The sequence below is a fragment of the Hyperoodon ampullatus genome (genome assembly GCF_949752795.1).
Source record: "Hyperoodon ampullatus genome assembly, chromosome: 1".
NCBI lineage: Eukaryota > Metazoa > Chordata > Mammalia > Artiodactyla > Ziphiidae > Hyperoodon > Hyperoodon ampullatus.
The window spans coordinates 89,459,675-89,486,400 of record NC_136914.1 but is presented as its reverse complement, the minus strand read 5'-3'; the positions used below and the strand labels follow the sequence as shown (position 1 = coordinate 89,486,400).

Sequence of the window (26,726 nt, the reverse complement as noted above, 5' to 3'; positions counted from 1 at the left end):
GAAATAAGTAAATGGTTTTATAAAAGTTTAAGCTTCATGGAGGAAGGAAATGTTTGAAAGACATTTTGGTCATATGCAGAGGGTCTCAGATTCCATACAGGAGAGGGAAAACTTAATTTTATGGGGACTGTAGAGACATTGTTAGGTTTTGTGTGTGTGTGTGTGTGTGTGTGTGTGTGTGTGATTGATATGATGCACTATAGGAAGAATACTATGACAGTGATGAGAACAAGTAAAATTAAGATAGGAAGCTGGCCAGGAAGTGACTAATAGTGATGATGTTAATTGAGGTGATGGAAGTGGCTTGGGAATGGAGATGGTTGAGATAGAGTGGAGTAGAAGCAACAGATTGCATCTTGGGACAAAAGAGATATAGAGTCAAAGATGCCTACAAGTTTATGCTTACTGACTGGGAGGACGATGACTTTTGTTAGAAGCTGTGTAAGGAGGAAGAGCTGGTTTTAGGAAAAACAGATGATATGAAATAGGGGTTATGTCAAGAATAACTGGCAGGGCAAGCATCCACATATAGATGCTCAGTAAGTGATTACAAATATTTTTCTGAGCTCAGTGATTTCGTATTCTAGATATTTGATCTGTTAAATTCAATGAGTTGTTCAAAATTCAAGGAACCCCTGTAGTTCACAATTAGAGGCAAAAGAAGAAACAGTGATAGAAGAGCAAAAAGACAGAAGAACAAGAATAATGAAAAACTTGTGCTGAATCTTGGAAATCCTGCAGTCAAGGTCATCATCACTCTTAAATCATTCAGAGAGGGATTTCCCTGGTGGTGCAGTGGTTAAGAATATGCCTGCCATGCAATAGTTAGGAGTCCGCCTGCCAATGCAGGGGACTTGGGTTTGATCCCTGGTCTGGAAAGATCCCACATGCCGTGGAGCAACTAAGCCCATGCGCCACAAATACTGAGCCTGCGCTCTAGAGCCCGCGAGCCACAACTACTGAGCCCGTGAGCCACAACTACTGAAGCCCATGTGCCTAGAGCCCGTGCTACACAACAAGAGAAGCCACCGCAATGAGAAGCCTGTGCACCGCAATGAAGAGTAGCTCCTGCTCGCCACAACTAGAGAAAGCCCGTGTGCAACAATGAAGACCCAACTCAGCCAAAAATAAAATTAATTAATTAATATAAAAAAATCGTTTGGAGAAGTCAAGACTATAAACAGAACCAGCAATGGCTCTGGTAAATTTTGACAGAGCTGTTTTAGGAAAGGAGCATGGCTGGGAGCCATGTTTTTGGAGCCTAAGGAGTAAATGGGTGGTAAGGAAGTAGAGGAAACCAAAGCTATTTGAGGACTGGTGCTTGAAGAGAAAATCAAAGAGAAGGAGCCAGCAGAGGAAAGACTGAAGATTTAATTAAAAAGAGGAGCAAATTCTGAAGGGCGTCCAGCAATAAGATAAATGTGTATATGGCGAGATTAGCCTTAAAAAGAAGAGAATATCTTCCTTAGAGTTAAATGGAAGGAAGGGAGGAAAGACAGAAGAATTTTAAGGATTTGAACTGTGACATTGAGGGAGTTGATATTTAGTCTCCACTTTTGAGTAAGAAAGGAAGTGACATTATATGCCTTGAGAGGAGCGGGGTGGAGGGCTCGTGGACCATGGATGTAAGTCCCATCTCCTGCCACATCTTACAGCACATCTCAGACATCCATCCTTTATTTAGATCCCTGGCAAAGTGGAATAGGAAGTAATCATGATTGCAGGGTTATTCCTTGGTGTGACACATTTTGTCACAGCAAGGGAAATCTGAGAGTAAGAAGCTCAACGGAATGTAGTTTCTTCTATGTACTGAATGCCTGTTGCACAGTAGCCTGGCTCTGTAGCCAGACCCCCATCAGACACCACTCTGTCATTTTAGAGTGTTTACACAACCGTGTGCCATCTCTGGGGTATAAAATATGATTTGACATAGTTCACAAAAATAGCAAACAGCTAACTCTATTCTTGTGCCTTTATATAAACTAGATTATAGCATCTCATATTGAGTTTGAATATAGCAAAATCTGATTCAATTTATTGATATGATCTTATGATTATGGAGTTCCTAGATAAAGAGGCTTTCAGGTGCATTCAGAAAATCCCATTGACCCCATAATTGCTATAAACAACCCATTAATGCATGGTATCATTTCATGATGACTGTATCTGGACTTATGGATGAGGCAGGAAGTTTCATTCTCCTGATGATCCCTTGTCTACAATAAGTACAGCCATAAATATGTCAACACCTATTTTATACTATAAGGATTTTCTAGTGCCTGTGTTTAGGAAGTGATATATGGTGGTTATCCCTGAAAAGACAATTACAAAGAGAAAAGTACAGATTGTCCTTTCTAAGCCTAGAAGATGTTATATCAGAGGAATGAAAATGAACAAGCCATAATATAGGATCATAGAAGCACTGACATTTAGATTTGACAGAGAATTTAGGGATGATTTTGTCTAATTCCTTTCTCTTTAAGGCTCAGTAATCTAAAGTCAAGAGAGAGGAAATAGCTCACTGTAGGGCACAAACTAGTCAGGCCACATGTCTCTTTGACTCAAAGTCCCAGGTGCTTCCACTCTGCCACAATGACAAGTCTCTACCAGGCTTCTGGAGAATTATTCCCAGGGCCAGAATAGTGGGTGTATTGTACATACTGGCACTCAGTGAATGTTTTCTTAATTGGACAGCTGTATCTCTGTTCTGGTCACTGACACACCTGGGAGTTAGAGAACCACCCTCAGCACACAGCTTTTCCAGTACCTAGTAAGGCAATATCAGGCACAACAACTTTACAAAAATATAACTTAGAATTTACATGTATTAACACATTCATTATTTCACTAGAACTTCCTTAGTCCATTATTGCACATGATAAAACTAAGGGTCAGTAAATTTATATAACTTATTTAAGGTCAAGCAATCAGAAAATGGTACAGAGTTTGAGCCCAACTTTGGTCCTCTGACTCCAGTTATCATACCAGTTGTTATACCTCATAGTTTCTCCAGGATATTTATAACCTCTAGGGAAAAGAAAACCAAATCTGTGAGGGAAGAGATAGAGAGGAATATGGGAAGGAGGGGAGAGATATCAGACTGGTGTGAGGCTCTTATGAAAAAAGCCAATGCCAGAAACAGATCAGAGTCCAATAATAGATGAAGCATTTGTGTTTTTCTTGGAGAGATCTGTTGGCGGGATCCTAGCTACAAAGGCCTGGGTTGGCTCCAAAAAGGAGAAAGCAATGCTATGCAACTTGGAAGAAGGTACTGACTTTAAATGCATCTGAAAGACAGTGGGGTGAGAAAAGCACAGGTATGGGAATCAGGAAACCTGGATTTTAGTCCTAATTCTATCATTTGTTGTGCCCTTAGATCAGGCCCCTCCCCCTTTTATGCCTCAGTTTTCTCATTTTAAAATGAGGTGTATTCAAATTCATCATTCTCAGGTATTTTTCTTCCTTTGCATCGTTGCCATTGGTAGAGACTGCCAATAATTTAGAAAATGCCTGACGTGAGACTCTATAAACTGAGAATGCAACCCACATTCTTGCTTGCAAAAAATCGAGTTGTCTTTTTTTTTTAACAAAACAATTTTTTATACACTTTGAGTAATCACATACAGTGAATATACATGTAGTCGATCAGCCTGCTAAGTTGGGTCACAGAATTATTCTCTTAGAAAACTTTAGAAGGATAATTCATCACTTTATACCTTAGTTATATGTGATAGAAGCTACATAGGTAATAGAAAAATTACAACTGATTTCCATTGTATGAACCATCACTAATGACCACCACTGCTCTTGGATGAGTAGATTTCATCTGTAGTAATATCAATACACTCAAGGGACTTGTTAGTTTATTTCACCATTTTTCTGAGAAGATTTTAGGTCAGAGATTTTTAACTAGAGTTGACAGCTCCTGGGTTACTGAAAGAGTGGGAAAATTCCAAAGATCATTTTGCCAGCATCAACTGAAGCTATTTTACTGTGCAAATGAAGACCAAAGCTATCAACTAAATAACCAACCATTAGGATAAATCACCTTCCTCCCCAAAAATACATCAAAAATACATCTACATGTGGAACAACTCCTACAGAACACCTACTGAATGCTGGAAGAAGACCTCAGACTTCCCAAAAGGCAAGAAACTCCCCACGTACCGGGGTAGGGCAAAAGAAAAAAGGAAAAACAGAGACAAAAGAATAGGGATGGGACCTGCACCTCTGGGAGGGAGGTTTGAAGGAGGAAAGGTTTCCACACACTAGGAAGCCCCTTCACTGGTGGAGATGGGGGGTGGCCGGGGGGGGAAGCTTCAGAGCCACAGAGGAGAGCACAGCAACAGGGGTGCAGAGGGCAAAGCACAGAGATTCCCGCACAGAGGATCAGTGCCGACCAGCACTCACCAGCCTGAGAGGTTTGTCTGCTCACCACCAGGGCGGATAGGGGATGGGAGCTGAGGCTCAGGATTCAGAAATCAGATCCCAGGGAGAGGACTGGGGTTGGATGCGTGAACACAGCCTGAAGGGGGCTAGTGCGCCACAGCTAGTCGGGAGGGAGTCCAGAAAAAAGTCTGAAGCTGCCTAAGAGGCAAGAGACCATTGTTTCGGGGTGTACGAGGAGAGGGGATTCAGAGCACCACCTAAACGAGCTCCAGAGATGGGCGCAAGCCACAGCTATCAGCGCGGGCACCAGAGACGGACATGAAATGCTAAGGCTGCTACTGCAGCCACCAAGAAGCCTGTGTGCAAGCACAGGTCACTATCCACACCTCCTCTCCTGGGAGCCTGTGCAGCCTGCCACTGCCAGGGTCCTGTGATCCAGGGACAACGTCCCTGGGAGAACACATGGCATGCCTCAGGCTGTTTCAACATCACACTGGCCTCTACCCTGCAGGCTTGCCCTGCATTCCGCACCCATCCATTCCTCCCGGACTGAGTGAACCAGAGCCCCCTAATCAGCCACTCCTTTAACCCCCTCCTGGCTGGGCAAAGAATAGATGCCAGAGGGTGAACTACATGCAGAGGCAGGGCCAAATCCAAAGTTGGACCCCAGGAGCTGTGCGAACAAAGAAGAGAAGGGGAAATTTCTCCGTGCAGCCTCAGGAGCAGCAGATTAAATCTCCACAATCAACTTGATGTACCCTGCATCTGTGGAATACCTGAATAGACAATGAATCATTCCAAAATTGAGGCTGTGGACTTTAGGAGCAACTGTAGACTTGGGGTTTGCTGTATGTAACTGACCAGTTTCTGATTTTCATGTTTATCTTAGTTCAGTTTTTAGTGCTTCTTATCATTGGTGGATTTGTTTATTGGTTTCGTTGCTTACTTCTATTTTTTATTACTTAAAAAAATTTTTTATTTTAATAATTTTTTAAAACTTTTTATTCTAATGACGTTATTTTATTTTTCTTTCTTTCTTTTTTTTTCTCCCTTTTCTTCTGAGCCGTGTGGTTGACAGGGTCTTGGTGCTCCAGCTGGCTGTCAGGCCTGAGCCTCTGGGGTGGGAGAGCCGAGTTCAGGACGTTGGACCACCAGAGACCTCCTGGCCCCACATAATATCAATTGGCAAGAGACTTCCCAGAGATCTCTGTCTCAACGCTAAGACCCAGCTCCACTCAACAACCAGCAAGCTCCAGTGCTGGACACCCCAGGCCAAACAATTAGCAAGACAGGAACACAACCCCACCCTTTAGCAGAGAGGCTGCCTAAAATCATAATAAGTTCACAGATACCCCAAAACACACCACCGGATACGGTCCTTCCCACCAGAAAGACAAGATCCAGCCACACCCACCAGACCACAGGCACCAGTCCCCTCCACCAGAAAGCCTACACAGCCCACTGAACAAACCTTACCCCCTGGGGGCAAACACCATAAACAACGGGAACTATGAACCTGCAGGGTGTGAAAAAGGAGACCACAAACACAGTAAGTTAAGCAAAATGAGAAGACAGAAAAACACACAGCAGATGAAGGAGCAAAGTTAAAACCCACCAGACCAAACAAATGAAGAGGAAATAGGCAGTCTGCCTGAAAAAGAATTCAGAGTAATGAGAGTAAAGATGATCCAAAATCTTGGAAATAGAATGGAGAAAATAGAAGGAACTTTTAATAAGGACCTAGAATAACTAAAGAGCAAACAAACAATGATGAACAACACAATAAATGAAATTTAAAATTCTCTAGAAGGAATAAATAGCAGAATACCTGAGGCAGAAGAACGGATAAGTGACCTAGAAGATATAATAGTGGAAATGACTACCACAGAGCAGAATAAAGAAAAAAAGAATGAAAAGAATTGAGGACAGTCTCAGAGACCTCTGGGACAACATTAAACACACCAACATTCAAATTATAGGGCTTCCAGAAGAAGAAGAGAAAAAGAAAGGGTCTGAGAAAATATTTGAAGAGATGTTAGTCAAAAACATCCTTAACACGGGAAAGGAAATAGTCGATCAAGTCCAGGAAGAACAGAGAGTTCCAAACAGGGTAAACCCAAAGAGAAACACACCAAGACACATATTAATAAAACTATCAAAAATTAAACACAAAGAAAACATATTAAAAGCAGCAAGGGAAAAGCAACAAATAACATACAAGGGAATCCCCATAAGGTTAACAGCTGATTTTTCAGCAGAAACTCTGCAAGCCAGAAGGGAGTGGCAGGACGTCTTTAAAATGATGAAAGGGAAAAACCTACAACCAAGATTACTCTACCCAGCAAGGATCTCATTCAGATTTGAGAGAGAAATTAAAAGCTTTACAGACAAGCAAAAGGTAAGAGAATTCAGCACCACCAAACCAGCGTTACAACAAATGCTAAAGAAACTTCTCTAGGCAGGAAACACAAGAGAGGGAAAAAACCTACAAAAGCAAACCCAAAACAATTAAGAAAATGGTAATAGGAACATACATATTGATAATTACCTTAAATGTAAATGGATTAAATGCTCCAACCAAAAGACATAGACTGGCTGAATGAATATAAAAACAAGACCTGTATATATACTGTCTAAAAGAGACCCACTTAAGACCTAGGGACACATCCAGACTGAAAGTGAGGGGAGGGAAAGAGATATTGCATGCAATTAGAAATCAAAAGAAAGCTGGAGTAGCAGTTCTCATATCAGATAAAATAGACTTTAAAATAAAGACTATTACAAGAGACAATGTAGGACACTAAAAAATGATCAAGGGATCAATCCAAGAAGAAGATATAACAACTGTAAATATTTATGCACCCAACATAGCAGCACCTCAATACATAAGGCAAATGCTAACAACCATAAAGGGGAAATTGACAGTAACACAATAATAGTAGGGGACTTTAACACCCCAATTTCACCAATGGACAGATCAACCAAAATGAAAATAAATAAGGAAACACAAGCTTTAAATGACACATTAAACAAGATGGACTTCATTCATATTTATAGGACATTCCACCCCAAAACAACAGAATACACTTTCTTCTCAAGTGCTCATGGAACATACTCCAGCAGGATAGACCATATCTTGGATCACAAATCAAGCCTTTGTAAATTTAAGAAAATTGTAATCATATCAAGTATCTTTTTCAAAATGCAACGTTATGAGGCTAGATATCAATTATGGGAAAAAAAACTGAAAAAAATACAAAAACATGGAGGCCAAACAATACACTACTAAATAACTAAGAGATCACTGAAGAAATCAAAGAGGAAATCAAAAAATACCTAGAAGTTTATAGCAATACAATCCTACCTCAAGAAACAAGAAACATCTCAAATAAACAACCTATCCTTACGCCTAAAGCAAATAGACAAAGAAGAACAAAAAACCCTAAAGTTAGCAGGAAAGAAATCATAAAGATCAGATCAGAAATAAGTGAAAAAAAAATGAAGGAAACAATAGTAAAGCTCAATAAAACTAAAAGCTGGTTCTTAGAGAAGATAAACAAAATTAATAAACCGTTAGCCAGGCTCATCAAAAAAAAAACAAAAAAAAAAAAACGGCAGAAGACTCAAATAAACAGAATTAGAAATGAAAAAGGAGAAGTAACAAGTGACACTGCAGAAATACAAAGGATCATGAGAAGTGACTACCAGCAACTATATGTCAATAAAATGGACAACCTGGAAGAAATGGACAAATTCTTAGAAAAGCACAACCTTCCGAGACTGAACCAGGAAGAAATAGAAAATATAAACAGACCAATCACAAGCACTGAAATTGAGACTGTGATTAAAAATTTTCCAAGAAACGAAAGCCCGGGACCAGATGGCTTCACAGGCAAATTCTAACAAACATTTAGAGAAGAGCTGACACCTATCATTCTCAAATTCTTCCAAAATATAGCAGAGGGAGGAACACTCCCAAACTCTTTCTATGAGGCCACCACCACCTTGACACCAAAACCAGACAAAGATGTCACAAAAAAAGAAAACTACAGGCCAATATCACTGATGAACATAGATGCAAAAAATCCTCAACAGAATACTAGCAAACAGAATCCAACAGCACATTAAAAGGATTCACCATCATCAAGCGGTGTTTATCCCAGGATTGCAAGGATTCTTCAATATACACAAATCAATCAATGTGATACACCATATTAACAAACTGAAGGATAAAAAACATATGATAATCTCAATAGACGCAGAAAAGGCTTGAGACAAAATTCAACACCCATTTATGAAAAAAACCCTCCAGAAAGTAGGCATAGTGGGAACTTATATAAACATAATAAAGGCCATATAAGACAAACCCACGGCCAACATCATTCTCAATGATGAGATTGAGTTGATGAAAAACTGAAACCATTTCCGCTAAGATCAGGAACAAGACAAGGTTTCCCACTCTCGTAACTATTATTCAACATAGTTTTGGAAGTTTTAGCCACAGCAATCAGAGAAGAAAAAGAAATAAAAGGAATCCAAATCGGAAAAGAAGCAGTAAACTGTCACTGTTTGCAGATGACATGATGCTATGCATAGAGAATCCTATAGATGCTACCAGAAAACTACAAGAGCTAATCAATGAATTTGGTAAAGTAGCAGGATACAAAATTAATGCACAGAAATCTCTTGCATTCCTATACACTAATAACGAAAAATCTGAAAGAGAAATTAAGGAAACACTCCCATTTACCATTGCAATGAAAAGAATAAAATACCTAGGAATAAACCTACCTAAGAGGACAAAAGGTCTGTATGCAGAAAAGTATAAGACACTGATGAAAGAATTTAAAGATGATACAAACAGATGGAGAGACATACCATGTTCTTGGATTGGAAGAATCAACATTGTGAAAATGACTATACTACCCAAAGTAATCTACAGATTCAATGAAATCCCTATCAAACTACCAAGGGCATTTTTCACAGAAGTAGAATAAAAAATTTCACAATTTGTATGGAAACACAAAAGACCCCAAATAACACAAGCAATCTTGAGAAAGAAAAATGGAGCTGGATGAATCACACTCCATGACTTCAGACTATACTACAAAACTACAGTAATCAAGACAGTATGGTACTGGCACAAAAACAGAAATATAGACCAATGGAAAAGGAAAGAAAGCTCAGAGATAAACCCACACACATATGGCCACCTTATCTTTGATAAAGGAGGCAAGAATATACAATGGAGAAAAGATAGCCTCTTCAATAAGTGGTGCTGGAAAAACTGGACAGCTACTTGTAAAAGAATGAAATTAAAACACTCCCTAACACCATACACAAAAATAAACTCAAAATGGATTAAAGACCTAAATGTAAGTTCAGACACTATAAAACTCTTAAAGGAAAACATAGGCAGAACACTCTATGACATAAATCACAGCAAATCCTTTTTGACACACCTCCTAGAGAAATGGAAATAAAAACAAAAATAAATAAATGGGACCTAATGAAACTTAAAAGCTTTGGCACAACAAAGGAAACCATAAACAAGATGAAAAGGCAGCCCTCAGAATGGGAGAAAATATTTGCAAACAAAGCAAGTGACAATGGATTAATCTCCAAAATATACAAGCAGCAAATGCAGCTCAATATCAAAAAAACAAACAACCCAATCCAAAAATGGGCAGAAGACCTAAATAAACATTTCTCCAAAGAAGATATATAGATTGCCAACAAACACATGAAAGGATGCTCAACATCACTAAGCAGTAGAGAAATGCAAATCAAAACTACAATGAGGTTATCACCTCACACCAGTCAGAATGGCCATCATCAAAGCATTTACAAAGAATAAATGCTGGAGAGGGTGTGGAGAAAAGGGAACCCTCTTGCACTATTGGTGGGAATGTAAATTGATACAGCCACTGTGGAGAACAGTATGGGGGTTCCTTAAAAACTAAAAATAGAGTTACCATACGACCCAGCAATGCCACTAATGGGTATATATCTTGAGAAAACCATAATTCTAAAAGAGTCATGTACCACAATGTTCACTGCAGTTCTATTTACAATAGCCAGGACATGGAAGCAACCTAAGTGTCAGTTGACAGATGAATCGATAAAGAAGATGTGGCACATATATACAATGGAATATTACTCAGCCATAAAAAGAAACAAAGTTGAGTTATTTGTAGTGAGGTGGATGGACCTTGAGTGTGTCATACAGAGTGAAGTAAGTCAGAAAGAAAAACAAATACTGTATGCTAACACATATATATGGAATCTACAAAAAAAAAAAAGGTTCTGAAGAACCTAGGGGCAGGACAGGAATAATGACGCAGACGTAGAGAATGGACTTGAACACATGGGGAGGGGGAAGGGTAAGCTGGGACGAAGTGAGAGAGTGGCGTGTACATACATACACTACTAAATGTAGAATAGATAGCTAGTGGGAAGCTTCTGCCTAGCACAGGGAGATCAGCTCGGTGCTTTGTGACCATCTAGAGGGTGGGATAGGATGGGTGGGAGGGAGACGCAGGAGGGAGGGGATATGGGGCTATACGTATGCATATAGCTGATTCATTTTGTTATATCCAGATAACTAATGCAACAACGTTAAGCAATTATACTCCATTAAAGATGTTTAAAAAAAAGTTTTATCACAGATACATTCTTTTCACTTGCATTTTGTTTTCGGATATTGGACACACATTAATTCTAGACTGTTGGCCCTTAACTACAGTTTTAGCTTGGCATTGATGCCCTATAAAAGGATTTTAGGGCGCTTATGAATACTCTAAAATAATAGGAAAATTTCATCAGCTTCTCAAAGGGATCACAAAGATTAACAAAGGTTAAAGAACCTCCACTCTACGCATTCTACAATAACATGTTACAATTCAAATTATTTCTTTGGTAAAACTGGTAGCTGATTTGAACTGTAGCCTAAAAGTTTTAATCAACCCTTAACTACCTGAGGGTTAGTAACAGACCTCTATAAGTGTATAGTACCTATTTTACACTTGATTCTTTAAAAAAATAAATGAAACAAAACACATTGTGGTGCAAAACATTGTTGACAGAAATTAAAGGTAACATAAACAAATAAAGATATATTCATGGTTAGAAAACCTGATAATTTTAAATTGTCAATTCTCCCCAAACTGATCTATAGATTCAATACACTCAATTATAAGCCCAGCAGACTTTTTTGGGTAGAAATCAACAAGTTTACCCTAAAAGTTATAGGGAAATGCAAAGAACCTAGAATTTCCAAAGCAATTTTAAACAGTCAGTATAAAGTTGAAGGACTTACATTATGTGACTTCATAACTTAACAAATAGCTATGGTAATTAAATAGTGTGATACTGTCTAAGGACGGACCAAAAGAACAGTGGAACAAAATAAATCCTAGAAATAGACCCCCAATTATTCAGTCAAAGGTACCAACACTATCTGAAGGGAAAAGCAAAGTCTTTTCAATAAATGGTACTAGAATAACTGTATAGTCATATGGAAAAAATGAACCTCAATCCCTACCTCATAAGAAACACAAAAATTAATTTAATGTGGATCACATACATGAAAATAAAAATGAAAACATAAGAGATTTAAGGGAATAAAATCACTTTGCACTTCTAAAAGTCACCACAAAATATTTTCCTATTTCTTCAAAATGTTTCTCAATTCCATTTCATAATTAAGTAGCTATACAGAATACCTAGAACACATTGTAATTGAGTCTGGGTGGACTGAAAATAATCAAACAATTGGCTAAAAAAATTTATGTAACTTCTAGAATAAGCTGGATGTGAAATCTGTCTAACAAAAACACATATTCTTATTACTATGTTTATTATTTGAGGATCATGGCAAAAAAAATTCACTTTCCTTTGATGGACAAAGTTGTCTAGATTTAGCTCGAATTATTCTAAATAGATTTTCTGAACTTTAATATAATTTTATTATAAAGATTAAAGAGTCTATATATTCACTTACTTGCCTTTCTCCCCCTCTATCCATTTCCAAGAGTAAAAATTAAACAACATGAACAACAACAGTAAAACATGCAACATAAAGCTGTTTACCGGAGTCCGTAGAGAACTGTTCCATCAGGATGCAGTCGGATCATTCGATTTTTCACTGTAACCCCATGCACAAATGATTTCTTGTCATTCAGAAAGTAGGTGTCTGGTACCCAGAGTTGGTCAGCTACCCTGTTGTCTAGCGTGAGGTTTAGTGGGATTCCAGAATAAGAAAGCCTTTTGTCTTTCCAAGACTGCTGGAAATACATGGTGAGTGTATAATCCTGCAAAAAAAAGGAAACCGAACAAAGAATTTTACCATCATCACCACCACCACCATCATCATCATCATCATCATCATCATGATCATCATCACTATCATCATCTAAAAGCCTTTTTGGTAAAATGTGATAGTATGTGCTACTGAGGATGCCTAGAGACTCACCATTCTGTGATCACAAAGCACCAAGCTGATCTCCCTGTGCTAGGTTGACTCACCAACCTCCCCTACAAGGTTACATTTGAATATATTGAAATTTGCACCTCCAAGTATAGGGCAACCGATAGGTTAGAAGTACTAGTGCAATAATTGAATGCATGCAGAAGCATTTGCACCAATATACAGTAAATCCATTTAACTGAATTTTAAGGTTTGATGTTAAGGTAATGATATCATGGGGAAGGCTGTAAAGGGAAGTTGTACCTATAGATTCATGTTCACAAAAATCTACCTCTGGATATTGTATTTATAGTACTGCTTGATTCAGGAATTGGTTTGAGTTCAGAGATGGGTTTGTACTCGAGTTTGTTTCTCCATCTCCTGTAAAAGGTTACATTAAGGACATACCTTTGCACTTTTCTTTCTGCCCAGGTTTCCCCTGGCAGTGAGAGACAGGAAGATTTGGGCTCAATAAATGTGTCAAGCTCACAGGAGAGGAATGGTGAAGATTATCTTAGAGCTTTCATTGTATGTTTTTAAAGAACTCTATTAATACAAAGTGTAATTGTCCATTAAAAGAATAAGAGGTAGCAGTAAAATCATAAAGACTTAAGATGTGGTCCCAATATCATAAAAACAGAAGGTTCACTTTTTCTTTTAAAGGATATTTATCTGTCAACAGCTTTAGCTGGATGCTTTAGCAACAATTAAGAAAACACGTCATAACTCCTGCACAACTCTGTGTACTGCCATTGTTATATATACCACTGTTTGGGAAGCATTGGCTCCGATCATGACTTACATCTGGGCAAACTGCACTTCATCTAGATACCTATATGGATATTTATGCATTTCTGAAATATCTTAAATGATAAGACAATATTTGTTCTCGATAATGAGTTCCAATGTCCTTTAACCACTATATTCAAGAATGCTTACACTATTTACTCAGAAATAATCTTGCAATAATTCAAAGCCATTCTTTCTTGTTCATTGGCAAGGACATTTGCTCTTTGCTACTAATCATACAATATCCTTTATATAGGTCTGAAACCTCCTTCCACCTTACCTTCATTTAACAGAAAAAGAGAACCCACAGGGTTATACACAATTCTCTTCTCAATTGCTAACATCTGCATTTGAATCCTCATCAAGCTCTTAACATCAATACCTTTTTGGAGGACAATGAATTGAACAGATTCTGGGCCTTAGATTCTAAAACACCTCCATTCCAAAATCTACCAGATGTAGAGCTATGTAACCATGAGCAACTAACTTAACCCCTTATATGTCAGATGTCTCATTTCTAAAATAAAAATAATAGCATTTTACTAGCTTATTGAAAGCATTACTTGGGAGAATTATGGTGCAAGTAGTTTAGAAACTAACACGCTAAACAAATATATTATCTTCAAAAATTGTTGCTATTTAAAGATTAATATCATACTTCCAAATTATTTGGAGTGTACGTATTCGTTTTCACAAGCATTTCCACTTTTAAAGAGATGTTTATAAAAGAACCTGTAGGAAGAAGGACCCTGGTAATCATTAAAGAAAGCAATTGTCTGTCTTGTAAGTCTTGTTGTTGGGGTCTTGTTTGTAATTCAGACAATGTAAGAAAATGAATGACTAGCTCAGCACAATCAGCAATGGGTTACAGGTTCCACTACTCACGCTGAATACACATTAGCCTCCAGCTCTCGTGAGCGCTACAGAGGATTTCCTCACAATGAGACCATGAGGCAAAATCCTTACTCCACATTCTCCTCAACAAAGAAAGTTTTAATGTGTGATGAGGAAAAACTTATTATTAAATACAAATGAGAGTCTTGGAGGAAGATGGCGGAAGAGTAAGAGGAGGAGATAACCTTCCTCCACACAGATACATCAGAAATACATCTACACGTGGAACAACTCCTACAGAACACCTACTGAACGCTGACAGAAGACCTCAGACCTCCCAAAAGGCAAGAAACTCCCCACGTACCCGGGTAGGGCAAAAGAAAAAAGAAAACACAGAGACAAAAGAATAGGGACGGGACCTGCACCAGTGGGAGGGAGCCGTGAAGGAGGAAAGGTTTCCACACACTAGAAGCCCCTTCGCGGTAGGAGACTGCGGGTGGCGGAGGTGGGGAGCTTCGGAGCCACGGAGGAGAGCGCAGGGTGCAGAGAGCAAAGCAGAGAGATTTCCGCACAGAGAATCGGTGCCGACCAGCACTCACCAGCCCGAGAGGCTTGTCTGCTCACCCGCCGGGGCGGGCGGGGGCTGGGAGCTGAGGCTCCGGCTTCGGTCGGAGCGCAGGGAGAGGACTGGCTGCGTGAACACAGCCTGAAGGGGTTAGTGCACCACGGTTAGCCGGGAGGGAGTCCGGGAAAAAGTCTGGACCTGCCGAAGAGGCAAGAGACTTTTTCTTCCCTCTTTGTTTCCTGGTACGCGAGGAGAGGGAATTAAGAGCGCTGCTTAAAGGAGCTCCAGAGACGGGCGCGAGCCACGGGTAATAGCACGGACCCCAGAGACGAGCATGAGACACTTAGGCTGCTGCTGCCGCCACCAAGAAGCCTGTGTGTGAGTACAGGTCACTCTCCACACCTCCCATCCTGGGAGCCTGTGCAGCCCGCCACTGCCAGGGTCCCGGGATCCAGGGACAACTTACCCAGAAGAGCACACGGCGCGCCTCAGGCTGGTGCAACGTCATGCCGGCCTCTGCTGCGCAGGCTCGCTCCGCACTCCGTGCCCCTCCCTCCCCCCGGCCTGAGTAAGCCAGAGCCCCTGAATCAGCGGCTCCTTTAAGCCCGTCCTGTCTGAGCGAAGAACAGACGCCTTCTGGCGACCTACACGCAGAGGCGGGGCCAAATCCAAAGCTGAACCCCGGGAGCTGTGCGAACAAAGAAGAGAAAGGGAAATCACTCCCAGCAGCCTCAGGAGCAGTGGATTAAAGCTCCACAATCAACTTGATGTACTGTGCATCTGTGGAATACCTGAATAGACAACAAATCATCCCAAATTGAGGAGGTGGACTTTGAGAGCAAGATTTATTATTTTTTTCCCCTTTTCCTCTTTTTGTGAGTGTGTATGATTCTGTGTGAGATTTTGTCTGTATAGCTTTGCTTTCACCATTTGTCCTAGCGTTGTATCCATCCTTTTTTTTTTTTTTTACTTTTTAAAAACATTTTTTATAATTATTTTTATGTTAATAACTTTATTTTACCTTACTTTATTTTCTTTTCTTTTATCCTCTTTCTTTCTTTCTACTTTTTCTCCCTTTTATTCTGAGCCATGTGGATGAAAGGCTCTTCGTGCTGCATCCAGGAGTCAGTGCTGTGTCTCTGAGGTGAGAGAGCCAATTTCAGGACACTGATTCACAAGGGACCTCCCAGCTCCACATAATATCAAATGGTGAAAATCTCCCAGAGATCTCCATCTCAACACCAACACCCAGCTTCACTCAATGACCAGCTAGCTACAGTGCTGGACACCCTATGCCAAACAACTAGCAAGACAGGAACACAACCCCATCCATTAGCAGAGAAGCTGCCTAAAATCATAATAAGCCCACAGACACCCCAAAACACACCACCAGACGTGGACCTGCCCACCAGAAAGACAAGATCCAGCCTCATCCACCAGAGCACAGACACTAGTCCCCTCCACCAGGAAGCCTACACAACCCACTGAACCAACTTTAGCCACTGGGGACAGAAACCAAAAACAACAGGAACTATAATCCTGCAGCCTGCAAAAAGGAGACCCCAAACACAGTAAGATAAGCAAAATGAGAAGAGAGAAAACCACACAGCAGGTGAAGGAGCAAGATAAAAACCCACTAGAACGAACAAATGAAGAGGAAATAGGCAGTCTACCTGAAAAAGAATTCAGAATAATGATAGTAAAGATGATCCAAAATCTTGGAAATAGAATAGACAAAATGAAAGAAACATTTAACAAGGACCTAGAAGAACTAAAGATGAAACAAGCAACGATGAACAACACAATAAATAAAATTAAAAATACTCTAGAAGGGATCAATAGCAGAATAACTGAGGCAGAAGAATGGATAAGTGACCTGGAAGATAAAGTTGTGGAAATAACTACTGCAGAGCAGAATAAAGAAAAAAGAATGAAAAGAACTGAGGACAGTTTCAGAGACCTCTGGGACAACATTAAACGCACCAACATTCGAATTATAGGGGTTCCAGAAGAAGAAGAGAAAAAGAAAGGGACTGAGAAAATATTTGAAGAGATTATAGTTGAAAACTTCCCTAATATGGGAAAGGAAATAGTTAATCAAGTCCAGGAAGCACAGAGAGTCCCATACAGGATAAATCAAAGGAGAAACATGCCAAGACACATATTAATCAAACTGTCAAAAATTAAATACAAAGAAAATATATTAAAAGCAACAAGGGAAAAACAACAAATAACACACAAGGGAATCCCCATAAGCTTAACAGCTGATCTTTTCAGCAGAAACTCTGCAAGCCAGAAGGGACTGGCAGGATATATTTAAAGTGATGAAGGAGAAAAACCTGCAACCAAGATTACTCTGCCCAGCAAGGATCTCATTCAGATTTGATGGAGAAATTAAAACCTTTACAGACAATCAAAAGCTGAGAGAGTTCAGCACCACCAAACCAGCTTTACAACAAGTGCTAAAGGATCTTCTTTAGGCAAGAAACACAAGAGAAGGAAAAGACCTATAATAACAAACCTAAAACAATTAAGAAAATGGGAATATGAATGTACATATCGATAATTACCTTAAATGTAAATGGATTAAATGCTCCCACCAAAAGACACAGACTGGCTGAATGGATACAAAAACAAGACCCATATATATGCTGTCTACAAGAGACCCACTTCAGACCTAGAGACACATAGAGACTGAAAGTGATGGGATGGAAAAAGATATTCCATGCAAATGGAAACCAAAAGAAAGCTGGAGTAGCAATTCTCATATCAGACAAAACAGACTTTAAAATAAATACTATTAGAAGAGACAAAGAAGGACACTACATAATGATCAAGGGATTGATCCAAGAAGAAGATATAACAACTGTAAATATTTATGCACCCAACATAGGAGCACCTCAGTATATAAGGCAAATACTAACAGCCATAAAAGGGGAAATCAACAGTAACACATTCATTGTAGGGGACTTTAACACCCCACTTTCACCAATGGACAGATCATCCAAAATGAAAATAAATAAGGAAACACAAGCTTTAAATGATACATTGAACAAGATGGACTTAATTGATATTTATAGGACATTCCATCCAAAAACAACAGAATACACATTTTTCTGAATTGTTCATGGAACATTCTCCAGGATAGATCATATCTTGGGTCACAAATGAAGCCTTGGTAAATTTAAGAAAATTGAAGTTGTATCAAGTATCTTTTCTGACCACAACGCTATGAAACTAGATATCAATTACAGGAAAAGATCTATAAAATATACAAACACAAGGAGGCTAAACAATACACTACTTAATAATGAAGTGATCACAGAAGAAATCAAAGAGGAAATTAAAAAATACCTAGAAACAAATGACAATGGAGACACGACGACCCAAAACCTATGGGATGCAGCAAAAGCAGTTCTAAGAGGGAAGTTTATAGCTATACAATCCTACCTTAAGAAACAGGAAACATCTCGAATAAAAAACCTAACCTTGCACCTAAAGCAATTAGAGGAAGAAGAAAAAAAAAAACCCCAAAGTTAGAAGAAGGAAAGAAATCATAAAGATCAGATCAGAAATTAATGAAAAAGAAATGAAGGAAATGATAGCAAAGATCAATAAACATAAAAGCTGGTTCTTTGAGAAGATAAATAAAATTGATAAACCATTAGCCAGACTCATCAAGAAAAAAAGGGAGAAGACTCAAATCAATAGAATTAGAAATGAAAAAAGAGAAGTAACAACTGACACTGCAGAAATACAAAGGATCATGAGAGATTACTACAAGCAACTCTAGGCCAATAAAATGGACAACCTGAAAGAAATGGACAAATTCTTAGAAATGCACAACCTGCCAAGACTGAATCAGGAAGAAATAGAAAATATGAACAGACCAATCACAAGCACTGAAATTGAAACTGTGATTAAAAATCTTCCAACAAACAAAAGCCCAGGACCAGATGGCTTCACAGGCGAATTCTATCAAGCATTTAGAGAAGAGCTAACACCTATCCTTCTAAAACTCTGCCAAAATATAGCAGAGGGAGGAACACTCCCAAACTCATTCTATGAGGCCACCATCACCCTGATACCAAAACCAGAGAAGGATGTCACAAAGAAAGAAAACTACAGGCCAATATCACTGATGAACATAGATGCAAAAATCCTCAACAAAATACTAGCAAACAGAATCCAACAGCACATTAAAAGGATCATACACCATGATCAAGTGGGGTTTATTCCAGGAATGCAAGGATTCTTCAATATATGCAAATCAATCAATGTGATATACCATATTAACATATTGAAGGAGAAAAACCATATGATCATCTCAATAGATGCAGAGAAAGCTTTCGAAAACATTCAACACCGATTTATGATAAAAACCCACCAGAAAGTAGGCATAGAGGGAACTTTCCTCAACATAATAAAGGCCATATATGAAAAACCCACAGCCAACATCATCCTCAATGGTGAAAACCTGAAACCATTTCCACTTAGATAGAAACAAGACAAGGTTGCCCACTCTCACCATTCTTATTCAACATAGTTTTGGAAGTTTTAGCCACAGCAATCAGAGAAGAAAAGGAAATAAAAGGAATCCAAAATCGGAAAAGAAGTAAAGCTGTCACTGTTTGCCAGTGACATGATACTATACATAGAGAATACTAAAGATGCTACCAGAAAACTACTAGAGCTGAATTTGGTAAAGTAGCAGGATACAAAATTAATGAAGAGATATCTCTTGCATTCCTAGACACTAATGATGAAAAATCTGAAAGTGAAATCAAAAAAACACTCCCATTTACCACTGCAACAAAAAGAATAAGATATCTAGGAATAAACCTACCTAAGGAGACAAAAGACCTGTATGCAGAAAATTATGACACTGATGAAAGAAAATAAAGATTATAACATAGATGGAGAGATATACCATGTTCTTGGATTGGAAGAATCAACATTGTGAAAATGACTCTACTACCCAAAGCAATCTACAGATTCAATGCAATCCCTATTAAACTACCACTGGCATTTTTCACAGAACTAGAACAAAAAAATTTCACAATTTGTACGGACACACCAAAGACCCCGAATAGCCAAAACAATCTTGAGAATGAGAAACGGAGGTGGAGACTGACTTCAGACTATACTACAAAGCTACAGTAATCAACACAGTATGGTACTGGCACAAAAACAGAAATATAGATCAATGGAACAGGATAAACAGAGATAAACCCCCGCATATATGGTCACCTTATCTTTGATAAAGGAGGCAGGAATGTACAGTGGAGAAAGGACAGCCTCTTCAATAAGTGGTGCTGGGAGAACTGGACAGGTACATGTAAAAGTGTGAGACTAGATCACTCCCTAACACCATACACAAAAATAAGCTCAAAATGGATTAAAGACCTAAATGTAAGGCCAGAAACTATCAAACTCTTAGAGGAAAACATAGGAAGAACACTCTTTGACATAAATCACAGCAAGATCCTTTTGGACCCACCTCCTAGAGAAATGGAAATAAAAACAAAAATAAACAAATGGGACCTAATGAAACTTCAAAGCTTTTGCATAGCAAAGGAAACCATAAACAAGACCAAAGGACACCCCTCAGAATGGGAGAAAATATTTGCAAATGAAGCAACTGACAAAGGATTAATCTCCAAAATTTACAAGCAGCTCATGCAGCTCAATATCAGAAAAATAAACAACCCAATCCAAAAATGGGCGGAAGACCTAAATAGACATTTCTCCAAAGGAGATATACAGATTGCCAACAAACACATAAAGGAATGCTCAACATCATTAATCATTAGAGAAATACAAATCAAAACTACAATGAGATATCATCTCACACCACTCAGAATGGCCACCATCAAAACATCTAGAAACAATAAATGCTGGAGAGGGTGTGGAGAAAAGGGAACCCTCTTGCACTGCTGGTGGGAATGTGAGTTGGTACAGCCACTATGGAGAACAGTATGCAGGTTCCTTAAAAAACTACAAATAGAACTACCATATGACCCAGCAATCCCACTACTGGGCATATACCCTGAGTTAACCGTAATTCAAAAAGAGTCATGTACCAAAATGTTCATTGCAGCTCTATTTACAATAGCCAGGAGATGGAAACAACCTAAGTGTCCATCATCGGATGAATGGATAAAGAAGATGTGGCACATATATACAATGTAATATTACTCAGCCATAAAAAGAAACGAAATTGAGCTATTTGTGATGAGGTGGATGGATCTAGCGTCTGTCATACAGAGTGAAGTAAGTCAGAAAGAGAAAGACAAATACCGTATGCTAACACATATATATGGAATTTAAGAAAAAAAATGTCAAGAAGAACCTAGGTGTAAGACAGGAATAAAGACACAGACCTACTAGAGAATGGACTTGAGGATATCAGGAGGGGGAAGGGTAAGCTGTGACAAAGTGAGAGAATGGCATGGACATAGATACCCTACCAAACGTAAAATAGATAGCTAGTGGGAAGCAGCCGCATAGCACAGGGAGATGTGCTCAGTTCTTTGTGACCACCTAGAGGGGCGGGATAGGGACGGTGGGAGGGAGGGAAACGCAAGAGGGAAGAGATATGGGAACATATGTGTATGTATAACTGATTCACTTTGTTATAAAGCAGAAACTAACACACCATTGTAAAGCAATTATACTCCAATAAAGAAATAAAAAATACAAATGATTATAATGACAAATAATACTCTAATAGCTAATGTTATGATTAAAATATGTTTGTGGTAAGTAAATAATGGAGAGTGGGAGGAGAAAATAATGTAAACACGAGTGATCTCTGCATAGATTAAGTAAGTGTGTGTGTGTGTGTAGAATTTTTCCCCTTTCTTTTGTGGAAACCATTTTGTTTCTTGTAAAGAGAGAACTATACACAAATAGTGAGATCTTTGCTCTATATAGCTCACTCTATTTTCAGTAAATATTGACTAAACATCACACCGTATTTCTCAGTTAAAGCAGTAACTTACCCTGTTTGCAATAAGAAGTCATGCAGTGGAAATTTATGGATGCTAGTATTTTACATTGGGAAGTGGGTGATGTGGAATAAGTATCTTTCAGGACTTTTCTTCTTATTCTTTGCTATCTTAATCTGGGACCTGATTCTATGATAAATGGTAATATGGACCCATGAGTTTGATAACCTTAAAAAAAACTTTTTGAAGCTAATGATAATTGTGACAATAATGATGCAAAATGTGGAAAGACCTAAAACAGAGCAATATATCCTTACTATGTATATTTTACCACATGCATGACAAGAATATCCTTCTAGAAAGTGCTCTGTGCTCTGTGGTTTTCACAACCTTGTGAGATAGGCAAATTCTCCCTGAGAGAATTTATGATCTATATCTCTGGGAAACTACTTACTGAAGTTTAAATAAATTATTTTTTCTATCTGCACCTTAAATATTAATAGTCACATCTGCATATGATAAAGCCTACGGTATCGTTTTGGTGTATTCTATTCTTAGATGGAAAAGCAAGGCTTAAAGTTACTGTATTTTGCTCTCTGTTACAACAGATTTTCTATTAATCCTTCATTAGTCTAAAGTACAAGCACTCCAGGGAGGATGGAAAGTTTTTGGAAAGAAATAAAAGGTATTAATACTTTGGTCAAGAATGCTGAAATCATTTTTCTTCAAGGTGTGTTTTAAGTGTTCAACCAGCTTTCTCAAGTGTGCAGTCTACTCCTTGAGAGAAAGTGTGACATATTTAGAAACTATGGGCCACAGGGGACTCGACACTGAGGCAAATTAATGGGATTAACTGGTATGAGATTTCTAATGAAATTCGTCAGGCTAACTCAGGCATGAGAGAATTTGATTCATTGAGGAAAAGCAGGTTAGACGATACCAAATTAGTAGGGCACAATTAAACTCCAAAAACCGTACTTTTTAAATCTAAAAATGTTTAAAAAAATAAAAATATTTCTAATAAATCAAAGCAATTCTTTGGAGAATAAAGGAAACATTATTTTTATTTATTTATTTACTTATTTTTATTGAAGTACAGTTGATATACAATATTATATTAGTTTCAGGTGTACAACATAGTGATTCAAAATTTTTATAGATTATACTCCATTTAAAGTTATTATAAAATATTGGCTATATTCCCTATGTTGTACAGTATATCCTTGTAGCTTATTTATTTTATACATAGTAGTTTGTACCTCTTAATCCCCTACCCCTAACTTTCCCCTCCCCCTTTCTCCCTCCCAGCTTGTAACCACTAGTTTATTCTTTATATCTGTGAGTCTGTTTCTGTTTTTTTATATTCATTCATTTGTTTTACTTTTTAGATTACACATATAAGTGATAGCATATACTTAGCATTCCAAGATATGGAATCAACTTAAACGTCCATCAACAGATGAATGGATAAAGATGTGGTGTGTGTGTGTGTATATATATATATATATATATATATATATATATATATATACACACAATGGAATATTACTCAGCCATAAAAAGAAGAATTTTGCCATTTGTAACATGGATGGAACTGGAGGGTACTATGCTTAGTGACATAAGTCAGATAGAGAAAGGTAACATTCTTTTCAGATCAGTAGTTTTAAAATCTGGGTGATTTTGTCTCCCAGAGGACATTTAGCAATGTCTGGAGACTGTTTTGGTTGTTACAACTGGTAGTACCATGTGTGCAACTAACATCACAGAGAAGAACAAACCTGACTCCACATTGGATCTATTTTTTAGTTTTAACCTTTGTGCTCTGTTGCCTGTCTTAGCATGCTAGCTCTGCACCTTTGTAAAAGAATGTTTCCTATAGCCTGGAATATACATAATAGCCCTTTCTTCATGTTCTGCCTCCCAGGCTTGACCTTTAAAGATTTAACACTTTTCCGTTCATATAGAGGTAAAAAGTTGGATTGTAACTCGGGTAAGATGATTCTCTGGGATACTAGTCTGCCATCTTCTCAGTTTTCTGTCTTTCTGAATGAAGTAGCTACTCCTTGCCCCAACACCTCGTCTCTCAATTTATTGGCCTGTCGTGTGGTGAGCAGTAAGTGCTTGGACTTGGTAACACTAGCATCTGTGGGTAAAGGCCAGGGATGCTCCCCAACCTAATATTCTGAACAGTGCATCCCTTACAACAAAGAATTATCTGGCTCCAAATGTCAGTAATGTCAAGGTTATGAAACCCTGCCTTAAATGAAAATATCTTCCTTTTTTGTATCAGTCAAATATTTCAAAATCCTTTATCATCAACAACATGTCTACTTGAACTTTTATATATCCCTCAAAACTTTGTGTAAGGGATGCCAGCATTAGATAGTTTACAATTTGCCACTTCAACATAAGAAATCATTTGATAGAAATCCATTAATTATCTAGCATCAGAGGAGGGAGAAAGTTATATGGTTTAGGCAATACACTGAGGTATGCATTTTATCAGAATGAGCTCTAAGGAGACTTCATAGTGGGCTCGAAAAGTGAAGTCTCTTATTAGCTGCCTCCATAGTCAGTACACATCTCAAACTAACTTGATAGTGAAGAAACAAAATATTGCTTTAACATCTAGTAACATTGCATCTGCTCAGAAGGATCATATGAGCAATCCCTCCTTTTCAAACTGTTCCCAAGAAAAGGGAGAACTTTCATATATATATATATATATATATATATATATATATATATATATATATATATATATATATATATATATATGAAAGAACCAAGGCCCTTGCCCACATTTGCATTTTATCTTTCACTGATTTGATTGTACATTATACATCATAAGGAGTCCCAAGCACAAATCCCTGTTCCTTATAAAACATTTATGCCAGTTCATTGAACTCTGAGATCAACTCTTTCCAAAGCTAAGGCTGCTTTCCCCAAAGGCTGATATAGTAGAGCTGTGCATCACTTCTACAGAACCTTCTGTGATGGAAACTGCCATGCCTACAGTCCCTGCTGATTGAGCATGACCATGTTCTATATCACACGATTCTGCCCTCCTCACACCTTGGGAATGAAGAGTAGATGTCTAAGTTAAGACCAGCTGGTCCATAGGCAGGTGATAAAACTGTGCCTGGCTCAAAAAGATGAGATGGACCAAACAAAGTCCTCTCCCTGAAATTTTCTATTGGATAAAGGATCTGATACAGGAGCTGTGGGACCAAGTGCAAAGGTCATGACATAGAACTAGTGCTCCACTGCTATTATGAATTTATAAGAGAGGAGAGACTATGAATAAAAAGAGGAAGCCAGCTTGCAAAAGAAGAAACAAATGGAGAAAGATGCAGAAAATAGCCATAGGAGGAACAGCATCATTAGAGAATGAGTGACCAAGTTCATAAAGACTTTCTGCTTCCTATTTCTAGTTCTCCTGGGGTCTGGACATGTTTAATACTTCAACCTCTTATGAACCCTCTTTGTATTATTACAACAAACTTCACTTTACTTGTGCTAATTTGATTCCATCTTTATTTCCTTCAACCAAAAAAACCCCATAATAATTATGCTGATTGATGTCCATACCAGAATCTCATTAAGCAATAATTATACATATTAAAAAACGCAGAAAACCTCAATCATCTGGCCCATCTCCCTAATTTCAAGAAAGGGAGGTATTATGAAAATCTGAGACTTAGAGATGTTAAACGACTGGAAAAAAGTGGAGGGAGATATATTTGATCTTGTTTATTAACCAAGAGAGCAAGGAGAGAGAAAGAAAACATATTTACTTCTATGGAGAAAATTCCCTGTCAAACACAATGACAATTATCAAGAAAAGTAACCTGGAAACTAATGTATATGCTGGCAACAGGTAGTATTTCTTATAAGGATAGGAAAACAAAACAAACAAATCTCACACAACTTGCATCTCATGAAAACAAACTTTAGTGAAAAATTGCCTGATGAATACACCAATTTAGGTTGTAATTAAAATGAACCACACCACATCTGTTTCTAATGCAACCTCTTGTTTAAATGAATGCTTTGTGTATCAGTGTCACCATTAAGCATATTCTGCAGCAGAAATGCATCACTGTATCTCCAGATTTTCTGTTAATTTTTCATCTTTTATCTATCATCTAGTATCATGCTATTAATATATATTTGTTGTGCTTTCTCCTTAGCCATGTTTTATCAGAATATCTTTAAAATACATGCATTCTCATTTTGCCAAAGCCCATGTTCTTATTTTTATTGATTATTTTTCACTAACCATAGCCTGCACTATGCCTCAGAGAACATAATCTTCTTTTACATTTGTCTCATCCTAAATAGCCCCATTTGGTTTATCCATCTGTGTAGTCAGACTTTTTGTCAGTCTGTGTTGTGTTCTGAACTATTCTGGAATGAATCAATCTTGTGGATGAACAAAAACATTGAGAGTTATGGGCTTATACCAATGAGAGTCATCTATGGAAATCACATGGGCTCATATGACACTGACATGACAACTGGAGTACAAATTTGTGTTCTGATGCAATGAACTGCAGGAGACTCTCAATATATAAAACTGAGACTATACAATATAAAAATTTCAGCATTTGTGATCTGATATCTACTTTAGAAGCTGTAAAGATTCATTTTCTTTAAAAATAGGAAAATGCTTTTTCCTATACAATGAATCCAATTTCTTGAAAAGGATATGATAAAACTTGTGTTTCAT

The 26,726-nt window shown here is 38.1% G+C and overlaps 1 protein-coding gene across 1 annotated transcript in view; it reads right to left on the bottom strand.

Annotated features, from left to right (window-relative positions):
- The window catches only part of GABRB1 (gamma-aminobutyric acid type A receptor subunit beta1), a gene marked incomplete at both ends in the record, with an annotated part of 393,861 nt that overhangs the window by 255,489 nt on the left and 111,646 nt on the right, over positions 1-26,726 (bottom strand). The window contains one exon of the mRNA XM_079696490.1: positions 12,481-12,701. Within this exon, the coding sequence (XP_079552616.1) occupies positions 12,481-12,701 (221 nt within the window). The remainder of the gene's footprint in view (positions 1-12,480; positions 12,702-26,726) is intronic.